The following is a 10,852-nucleotide window of genomic DNA, read 5'->3' on the forward strand; positions in this document are numbered from 1 at the left end:
AGTACCGATCCATTATTGGAACTTGGACGCGTTCCCCCAGAAATCGAGCTTCATGCAGGGAAAATTTCAAAAGGGCATAGCGAGGATGAAGGCATTGGCGGTAACTGCACGCTAAATGACTAAGGTAAAATCAAGAATGATAGTGAACATTTTTCTTAATGGAATATTTCAAACAAATATCTATACTGAAGGCATGGATATACAGAAGAGAGCTTATTAACAACACGAGGCGAAAAAAGAAATAGAACAGGACGAACAACCCGGCATAATGCACGAATAACCCAGAAAGAGACAACTGTGTCAAAGACGACTTTTTCCCATGCCGGCAAGGCAAACAAAAACCATTTTTTAGCTCACCAGCCTCATCCGCGGTACTAGAAATAGTGCAGCAGAACTAGCTATATCATCATACATGTATGTTCGTTTCTCTATGTTCTACTCCAGGTAACTTAGTCTATTTCAAATGACAGCAAGCAGACTATGTTCTACTCCAGGTAATTTGGTATATTTCAAATGACAGCAAGCAGGCGTCTGCTGTGCTGCAGGCATATGCGGTACACAAGATAGCTTAATGATCTGGCTAATCCTGCACGCTAAAAACTGCTGCGCAAACTAAAACCCGCACTACTGTGCCAGTCGAACTGCACAGGCAAATAGTCCAAATGTCACCATTGAGATTACAAACAATATGGTACTAACGCAAAACATGGAATAAGAACAGTGATTGAGTCAAATGCGAGCACATAACATCCATGAATCAACAGAAAATACAAGGAACGATAAAAAAACAAAGCAACATTGAAAAAAGGATTTAATATCTATGAAATAACTTTGTGAACTGCATGGAATAATGATCCCGGTGTGCGCAAAGAAACAGGGGCAAACAACAACAAAAAAACCACACTACTTATACACTGCATCAGAAACTACAGGGTTGCATTCCCAATTTCATATGAATGCATATTGTTTTAGAGTTTGGAACACAAATAATGGCCAAAGAGTTTCACATAATGTAACAATTACCATTACTTGATGACCATATGGCAAACTCATTGTGTATAGCAAGATTAAAAAAAAAAGGTCGCTACTTCTATTTTGCTTCCAAAAGGTAGAACCGAGTTTGTACACTGCCTTCATTGTCGGATCATGCTTTCATCTGCCCAGTTTTGCGCGTTGAGTCACCAATGTAGAGATGGCCTCATACGGTCATACCCATTCAACCTTGATGTTGACTAGCGAGCGCATCCTCAACCCTAAACAGTACGAAGTTGAATCTAGGCGGCACATGTGCATTTACAAGTGATTCACGTAGATGGGCACATCAAAGTAGATTACTATAGTATTTAGAGAGAAGCCATCATGAGTTATATAAAAACTGTTGTATTATTAGCTTCTGACTCTTAGAGCATGGATCATGTTTGGAGAGAATATGAACTCCATTAATCCACATAAGTGCATTGTTAACTAAATTCAATGTAAAGTTAAACAACAAAAACTGCAACTAATGTAAAAACACTGTCTAAAGGAATATATTTTTGTGCTATGTGCCATCCTATTAACTTTCATGAGGGTTGCAGACACATTGGAACTCAGATTCGACTGGTCGACAATGCTGTCAACTACCTCACGGCAAACGTGAACTTAGTATGGCTACAAGCCTCCTAAGAGTTAGCTGGACAGCATAAGGAAACTGAGTCCCAATGTTTGGCTACAAGCCTCCTAAGAGTCAGCTGGACAGCATAAGGAAATTAAATTTGTCTTCAAATTAATTGCATTTCTTCTGTTCTATAAATTGAATTTAATCATAAATGGAATCTGAAGCAGATTGTCCACGACTAGCCAAAGCAAGTTAATCTTCTCTCCAAACACAACACAAGCTCAAGAATTAGAAATTAACAATACCACAACACATAGCTCGGATTGCATCCCTCTAAATGCTCTAATATTCAACATTTATGTGCAGGTCTATGCAAGACATTTTTAAATGCGCCTGCACCAATTTGACTCTATGGCTACACCGTCGTAGAGATGAGAATGAACCCACAGACTAATACTGGGCAGATGAAGCCATGATCTGACTATGCAGGGTCTACCTAAGGCATTGAATGCGTCAACATGTACCACTGGTACTGCATTTAACGAGCCCTAAAGCTCTACCTCTTAGAAAAGAAAGAGAATTAGCATCTTTCATATACTTGCTATCCCTGTAAACAGCAAGTTAGCCATCCACAGTGTCGATCAACCTACATGTTTTTTATTACTTCACTCTTTTTTTTATCTGACGCTTGAAAATTTGAATATCAACAAAAAGGAACAGAGAGTACTACCAAAACAAATAAAAATATCCTAAATAACCATAGTCAACTCGGGACACTGTTCATCCCAGAGGTGACAGGGAATCCCTGCTGTTTTTTATTTTTCTAAAACATGGCTCCCATGCTCATGTATCAGAAATGCAAGTAATAACCTAAGTTCATGAACAAACTGTAGCATATCTTCCTCCCAGGTGGAAAATGATTTCACCAGATACTATTTGCAATTCAAATCATCAGCTGGTTCAGTGGTTGCATATGTGAAGCACAAAATTTGAGGGTGGCAGGTTTTGTTTTGCTATATTATTCAGACAACATTAAAATATAGTTTCTGAACATTAATGACAGCCAGCACCCTACGTATACATATCAATTGCTAAAATATTTAATGCTACCAACTTCTTTTTGTTGATCAGAACCTAGCCATCAAATATATTAACTACTGCACAAACCTGAATCAAAGAAGCAGCGATCAAACAACTGGTAAGAATGAATGCTTTAGGAGACTTTCGCAATCAATAATGTTACCAACTTTTTGTTGAGGTGTTGGATCATATCATCCTGAGGAACATAAAAAGCTTGTGCACATGGTGCTAATCTGCCAATAATCCAAACTCAAATCAACAAAGTGGCACAGTATACAGCAGCAAAGTGTCCACAAAGTGGAAACATTAACTAAGCAGGTACCATTACTTTACACAGCAAGCGCATGCCAATCGTGCAAGATATGTAATCAATTCACCGTATCCGAAGCATTTTAGAATAAAGCTTCTGCCCATATCAAATTCAATAACGGGTCGTTCATTGTTATTACTTTTCCAGTAAATGAATAATGAAAAATAATTGTGCTAAGTTTCAGTAATATATTTTTAACAAATTGCGTGACAAGGTACACTAGTAACTTATGAGAATAACAATTCCCATAATGAGAACAAAACAAAAGGAAGCAAAAGTTCACAAAACATAAATATTTCCTTTTCAGTGTTATGGTTCATACAAATTTGTAAAAGCAAACATTACCAGATAACTAGCAGCTAAGCCTGCACGCAGCTGCATCAAGGAAACAGCTCAGGAATCCTCAATTCAGATCAACTGCCACATAAACACACAGAAAATTAAACATGCATCATATAAGCACACTTCCATAGCATTGAGATAAGCACTTGAAAATAGAAACTCAGAAATGCCTCGCGAGAAATTTTTCAGGCTAGTGGTTGATGGCTTTCTTTGCTCTAAGAGATTCAAGGGCCTTCTCACGAAGCTCAATTTCAAGTTTCTTCTGATCAGATTCTTCTCTGCCAACATGTGAACCTCTTTTCCTAACATCAACGTCTGAATCAGAAACCCGATCCTTCTCAGAATCTGAAAGCGGTGTAACAATATCATTGTGCTTCCCTTTTTGTTTGCTGGCATGGCGTTCTGCCCTTCTGCGGTGCCGCTCTTCACGTCTTCGGCGCTTTTCTTCTTTTCTTAGCCTCTTTTCTTCCTTCCTCCTCTTCTTTGCCTCTTTATCATCTGGCTCAGAATCAGACTCAGAACTATCATCATAATGTTTCTTATGCTTATGAGTCTTCTTATGCCTTCGCTTCTCAGAGTGGGATCTATGTTTATCAGGTTCTTCAGAGCCTGAGCTACCAGAATCAATGTGAGTATCACCATCTGTTTTTTTCTTGGATTTTTTAACAGGACTTCCATCTCCCAATCGAGAGTCCTCGTTGACTTTAGAAAAATATTTCTTTGCCCCAATAGCATCATCAGAATCATCACGCAAACCCCTCATGGCATCCTCACTGTTCCTCCTGTCCTTCAAATAAGAGTCATCCTTTTCAGTTCTAACAGGGGACTGCTGTTTCCCACGAGAGTCATCAGGAGAATCAGTTTGATGCTTCATTCTTCTACCAGCAAGCTCATCTTCTGATAATTCTGATAGTTGATCAGGGTGTTTCTTCTGGACGGCCTTGCAACTGGAGAACAGAAAACGATGTCATGCAATTGCTGAGACGATGCACATTATGCTGCGGCGAGATGGTGCTTTCTGATAGATAGCTATGAAACACACATGCATTCAACTAAAAATCAAATAGTCATTTAACAATTGATATCATTATAATTATTAGGCGAATTATATACTCGTAACAATTGTCACAGCCACCAGAACCATAGGTAGTATAAAACTTGTCAATTAAATGCTTTCCTACTCGAAAAGGTCAAAGAAGACAACTCTAACAGAGGATGCATCTTGATCTAAATTTTATCAGTATTCAGTTTTCAAATAAGAGAACAAAAAACATATTAATGTGATGTTTGCTAGAAATAAAAACAGTGTGGCAAAGAGGTTCTACCAACAGTAAAACCTATAATAAGGCAAGAAGCTCATAGAAGTCCAGCGAATCCAGTTGCTGTGTCCCAGGAACTAAAAGCACTTTCAGAAGCGAGAATCTAACCTCTGTTGTAACATGAATGGAGATTTTTCTCCAGGGCTTGAGTCATCAGCATGGACTTTCTTGAGTTGCAGATCTGCCGAGAAATCCTTAGTTTTCATACGTGCTGAATTTGCTTTCCGTGCATTCTCTCTGAATGTGAAAAGAAAAACAACATTTATATTGAGAAAATGCAAGGAAAACAATTTTGCATGCGCAAGAAAGGAAAATATGGCATCCAACCTAGCACGATTGCCTTCCTCCTCATCTCCACTTGTATCTGTGCTGTCCAGACTAGGAAAATGTTTCCCAGAGCTCTTGAAAGAGCTGCCAAAAAGATGATGAGACCTTTCAACATCTAATTATATTTGCAACGTGTGGGAAAGAAGGTGGAAGAAAGCATATACAACTCAATGCGGAAAAATGCACACCTATCATGTGTGGAGTTTCTTTCTGCGTTGTTAGGAGCCCTCAAGGATTTTGACAACCTACATTGCTCAGAATCTGGGGAAAGATGACCACCCATCCTTGCACCATCCCTATCATTGTCGCCATCTGATCTTCTTTCTTGGTTCCTAAGACAATACTTACTGTAAGGCAATAGTTTCTGAATACATGCAAAAGAACATATCTACAAATACTTATTTGTTCATTAGGTAATACTGGAAGGGAACAATTTCTGATAGCATGTCTCTAAATAAAACCATGCATATTACCTTCCAAGCACAACTCTGTCTTTATTGGAGGGGGCGCCATTAGTTCCATTCTCGATGTCTCTACTCAAACTCCTACGGGAACAATTAGGACTCTTGCTGCTGTACGGACCGATACTCCTGCAAGTATCGGTATACCAAAATTGGAGGCTGATTCCATACAGAGAGAGGTGGAAAGGAAATCTGGTCGTAGTGTTACCTCCGTGGAGACGGACACCGATTTGCAGAACGAGTTTTCGGTGAACTTGAGGATCTCCTCCGGCGTTTTGGTGACGGGGACCGACGTCTTACTGGAGACCGAGACCATGGCCTGCGTCTTCCAGGAGACGGGGACCGTGGCCTGCGGCTTCCTGGAGACGGGGACCGTAGCCTGCGGCTTGCTGGAGATGGGGATCGTGGCCTGCGCCTTGCTGGAGATGGGGATCTTGGCCTACGCCTTGCTGGAGATGGAGATCGACGTCTAGCTGGTGAAAATCTGCGTCGCACAGGAGACCTTCGACGTGAAGGAAATTGTGATCTCCTTGGTGCACGAGCTGGAGAACGATGATGGCGAGGAGAAGGTGACCTCCGCGACCCAGACGATGGTGATTTTCTGTGAATATGAGATCTCCGACGAGAAGATGGGGATGGATATCTTTGAAATGAAGGTGACTCTCTCCTGGAATACGGTGATCTTCTTCTAGAAATGGACGGAATGCTTCTTGGAGAATGCCTTCCGGGAGAAACAGATCGTCTAGGTGAAGTTGAACGCCGTGATGATCTACGGTGTCTATCAATAGATGGGGAACGTCTGGAAGGAGATCGAGAACGCCTTCTGGGAGAAATAGATCTTTGCCGATCACGGGGCGATAAAGATCTGCTCCTGGATCTGCGACCTCCCCTGGGAAAAAAGATCAATAAGCTTCCCATGAGTAGCTTGTTTCAGCTTCTTGTGTATGAAAATGTTTACTCTCCACAGAATAACTGGGTAGAACAACGCTGTATCATAATAACCCAAGCATAACGATAAATAGACGATGTGTAGCAATGAAATTTACATATCACATCATATATATTTCTCTACAAAAAAAGAAAGATACATAGTAAAGAGGCACATGATAATCGAAAAGCATCTCTTTGGAATATTGATCAAAGAAACACCCACATTATAACAAATACATCAATCAAACGCCATGACAAGGTCAAAGAAATCAAGTTTAACTGCTGCTAATCAGGTCACACTGGTAAACTAAAGATTATATCAATCCATCATTCGGTATGTGAATTTCCTACATATCCACCTTAACCACCTGAAGCAGTGTCATTTTTCTTTAACCAGAGGTTTACAGCATCCACACAATTTAGGGAATCAGAGCCCTAATTGTCTAATTCATAGAGAAGAAGGTATCAGTGAATGCCAATGCCGACAATTACAGACCCCAATTCGGTCACTAATTCAAGATGAAGAGTTTTCCTTAAGGTCATAAAGATCAGTCGTCTAGTGTGGACTTCTATATTTGCGCCATTTAGAGAAAACACTATGATTACCACAAATAATCAGGATACTTAAGAAAAGATACATCAGTGTAAAAGATAAGACATAGAACAGTAGAACAATAATTCACAGACATACAATGCTTACCTAAAATATCATGGCATATTAAGAAAGATTTCAGATCTAGGCATTCTTATTGAGCATATCCACCTAATACAAATTAGCTATTTTACTGTTCAACAACAACAGCTATTTTACTGATGTGTTAAAAAATGGTTTACTTAAAGGAGTGGCAGAAAATTTTGATTGGCAATGACTGTTTATTACATACAAAACAACTGTATAAAGAGTGGCAATCTACAAGCTGAATAGACATCAGGCAAAACAAAAGCATGTGTTTCATGGATAGGAAAAATAAAATATTGATAACGCAGATGTTAAGAATACAAATAAATAAGATTTGGATTACCTAAAGATGGGTACATAGCGATATCATCTAATGTTATGCATGCATTTAAATTGTAGTTGAAGCCTACAAGGTTCTCTCAGAAATTAAAAACTAACCGGTTCTTTGTTCTTGAGCTGCGCTTAAAGTCCAATTCCTTTTCCTCCTCAGCATTGACATAGGTATTATTTAAAGCAGAGCCAACTGGATCACCATAGGATCTTGAAATACCAGCATCCCCATCCTACAGTAGTTGAGGTAAAGAACGATATGAACCCAAAAAATCGGAGAAGCTATCTGAATGTCATCAGAAACACAAGATGTCACAATATAACCCTAAAATCAATGGTACAAAAAATTGACTGAAAGGAATAGCTCACCATCATCTTGTGCTTCTCCAGTTCTGAGTCCATTCCATCTTTCTCCCGCTTCTTTTGGATCTCCTGCGCAATTCTATCATCCTCCGCCTGCATCATGGTAACATTCAGTTTACGAGAAGGCTTTCATTTTCTAAAAATTAAATGTGATAAAAAATATTCTATGACGTCTAAAAAATTTCTGATTTCTCCAAACAAACAGAAAATCCAAAAAACCTTCCAAGTCATCACTATTTGATTGTCTTAAAAATCGCACATAAAGAATGGAGAAAAATGATGTTCCAAAAGTCCTCCACACAGTTTTCACTAAAAAAAGGACACATGGGACTATTGTAATATACACCGCGCCATCTAAATGCCCTAGTTTGTTGTTGTATGCCCAGTGCACGACGACCAACAAGACCATGTACAACTTCAATAATAATGATCTGAGTCAATTGAAAATAGCATATCCAACATGCACAGTGCACTAGTATAGTTTTACTCAAGCAAACCTTTCTCTGCTGAATCTCAGACTCCTTTGCATCTAGAAACTGTTGAGGCACCCCACTGGCATTCTGCTGCGCACTGAGGAGAAGGGTCCAGAGCTCCTTCATGAACTTCACTGTATTCTTCTCCATGAACCCTGTCAGCTGGATCTGAATCTTCTTCCCATCCGCCTCCTGCCATAGAAAAAACAAAATCATAAACACTTCACGGGTATCTGCTATCATCTGTGATAGAAGCCCACTAATTTAAAACATTAGACAAGACACATCACAGCTGTAATGTACTTGAATTCTGGTAAAATTAATAAAAATCCAATTCTACAGCTGGGAAACATAGAACTCGATAACATAGTCAGAAATACAGCTTCCAAAAAGAGAGGTGCTTGTTATCAGGCACAAGCAACTGTTACAAGATACAACACGGGGCATTGTATGGCAAACTTGTGATAAGTTTCCAAGAGTAACCGAATCCAATTGGAATTTTGTGAACCAGAAGCCAGGATTGGTTCCACAAGACTTGCTAGATTCGAAATTTGTGAACCAGAAGTCAGGATTGGTTCCACAAGATTGGCTAGATTCCAAGTCTTATGTTATCCAAACAAAACAGCATAGGTTCTCGGATTTTATTCCTGAAATACACCGAGCAGTGTTTCAGTTTTAATTCCTGAGCTAGACTACAAACAATTGCTTTGTAATTCCTGAGCTACATTCCACAAGCTGATTAAATCCATCCTATCCAGGCATGCCCTACATGTACCAAGCACAAGAGCCAGGTTTCCAATGAGCCAATTTCAATCAAATTTGCTATCTGCCTATGCACCGTGCAGAGACAATTCAACGAGGGCATAAACAAATAAGCAGTATTGCTAAACATGAATACAAAGTATTTTTGGTAGAAACTTAACCTTCTCTTCGAGGAGGCCATAGATGAAGTTGATGAGCACTTCGTCCTCGAACCCGAGGAGCTCAGTGACCCGCGTGGCGATCCAGGGCTTCATCACGTCCATCTTGACCTTCGTCATGTCCACCTATCGCCACACCCAGCACACAAATCCCCGAATTAGAGTAAGCGTCAAAGACAAACAGCACATACCGCAATACACTCTGTGATAATTAGAGTCCAACAGTTAGACCGAAGTGCGTGAGTGAACGAACGAACGAACTAACTAACCAGGTGGTCAAGCTCGGGCGGAAACTTCTGCGACTTGAGCAGCTTGGCCTGCTTGTTCGAGAAGCGCGTGTCCTGGTCGGCGGACGTCCCCTGCGGCAAAAAAAACACGGGGAATCAGCGCGGTCTCTCTCGCAGTCACAGATCCGACGAGCCGGAACAACGTCGACGAGACGAAGCGCGGGCAAGATAGATCGAGACGGCGAGTTTGGCAGCTTACCCGGAAGAAGCCGCCCGACATCTTCGCGGGAGTAGACGCCGCAGCCGCAGCCGCCGCCGGGGGTGGAGGAGGCGGCGGAGAAGTGCGGGGGTCGGGGGTGACTAGGGTTAGAAGGCGTGCGCGTGTGCCGCTTAGTTAGGCGACGACGAGGCAAGGTCCGTGCAGCGGAGAGGAAGGGCACGCGAGGTCTATCGGCCTAGCCCGATCCGAGTACGTCCTCTACGTGGGCCGAGGCCTCCTTGCCGTGGGCTTTGTATGCCGCGTGGGCTTCTCTAATTGGTTCGTTCGGTGACAGATTGCCGCTTGCCGGCATCGAACAAAACTTGGGCGCCTCTAAAAAGAAAAAGTTCGGCTTTTTTTCGTAGTAACAGGTATATATAGAGTTATATGGCGCATAATCCATAATAGTTTACCAGTGTGATGTAATATTGTAAAAAGAGACATTAAACAAGACATTATATGTCCAATATACCAGCATCTGGATGAGGATTACGGTCACTTATTTTTCAAGTGTAAAAGGGTTAAACAGTATGGACGGTTCATACTCCTTAAAAATGAGTGTATCATACTGGAGTTGTGCAATTCTGGAACCGAAGCCATCCATAAATCATGCAAATGGAACAAAAGATGCAAGTTTGGATCTGGTATTGCTATGGCGATGGTGGTTGGCAAGGAACAAAGACAATACAGGAGAAAAGATGCTAAATACAAATGAGATATGTAGCTCGGTCAGTTACTACTTAATGGAGTTTGAGAAATTTGTCAACATTGCTAAACAAAGTGCATCAAAACAAAGGATAGATGGATTCCACCCTCAGAAGAGTACTATAAAATAAATGATGATGTCTTATTTCATGCAGTTTCAAAGATACGAGGATGGGGTTTTATCGTGAGAGATAGCGAAGGAGGCGTGTTTGAAGCTAGAGCCAGCTTTCTACCACTGGTCGATTGTGCTTTGCATGTAGAGGCGTTAGCAGTTTAATGTAGGTTTGAAAAAGTTGCACAAATTGGCATGTCCTGAATTGTGGTGGAGACGGATGCATCACTGCTACGAGAGACCCTCAAATCTTCAGAATGGGATAGAATCATAGAAATCAGTTTGGATGCTTATTTAGGCACATAAGAGATATTATGGCTTTTGAGTTTAATCATTTTATAGTCACGATCTATAGTAGGACTTGTAATCAGGTAGCGAATAGTCTTGTTGCCTTCGGTGCAGGTAGACCATTATTTGT

General features: G+C 40.7%; 1 protein-coding gene across 8 annotated transcripts; it reads right to left on the reverse strand.

The window, feature by feature from the left end:
- Nucleotides 1-300: 300 nt before the first annotated feature.
- Nucleotides 301-9,778, reverse strand: LOC133912153 (uncharacterized). Of its 8 annotated transcripts, none has more exons than XR_009908764.1 (14): nucleotides 9,618-9,778; nucleotides 9,401-9,490; nucleotides 9,135-9,257; nucleotides 8,236-8,403; nucleotides 7,745-7,831; nucleotides 7,484-7,608; nucleotides 5,645-6,325; nucleotides 5,449-5,565; nucleotides 5,164-5,307; nucleotides 4,976-5,059; nucleotides 4,757-4,885; nucleotides 3,333-4,276; nucleotides 2,845-2,910; nucleotides 301-641 (listed from the first exon to the last, which is right to left on the reverse strand). XR_009908764.1 is itself a non-coding variant. In XM_062354751.1 (13 exons), exons 1-12 carry the CDS (start codon nucleotides 9,636-9,638, stop codon nucleotides 3,520-3,522), a joined length of 2,526 nt encoding a protein of 841 aa, XP_062210735.1. In that variant the 5' UTR covers nucleotides 9,639-9,778; the 3' UTR covers nucleotides 3,266-3,404; nucleotides 3,500-3,519. The 8 variants fall into 8 exon arrangements, 2 of the variants coding, with proteins under 2 accessions (XP_062210735.1, XP_062210733.1); XR_009908766.1 differs by lacking the exon at nucleotides 301-641 and having other exon boundaries at nucleotides 883-2,910; nucleotides 3,333-3,404; nucleotides 3,500-4,276; XR_009908765.1 differs by lacking the exon at nucleotides 301-641 and adding an exon at nucleotides 883-1,253.
- Between the last annotated feature and the right edge of the window lie 1,074 nt (nucleotides 9,779-10,852).

The sequence above is a fragment of the Phragmites australis genome, chromosome 3 (genome assembly GCF_958298935.1).
Source record: "Phragmites australis chromosome 3, lpPhrAust1.1, whole genome shotgun sequence".
Lineage (NCBI taxonomy): Eukaryota > Viridiplantae > Streptophyta > Magnoliopsida > Poales > Poaceae > Phragmites > Phragmites australis.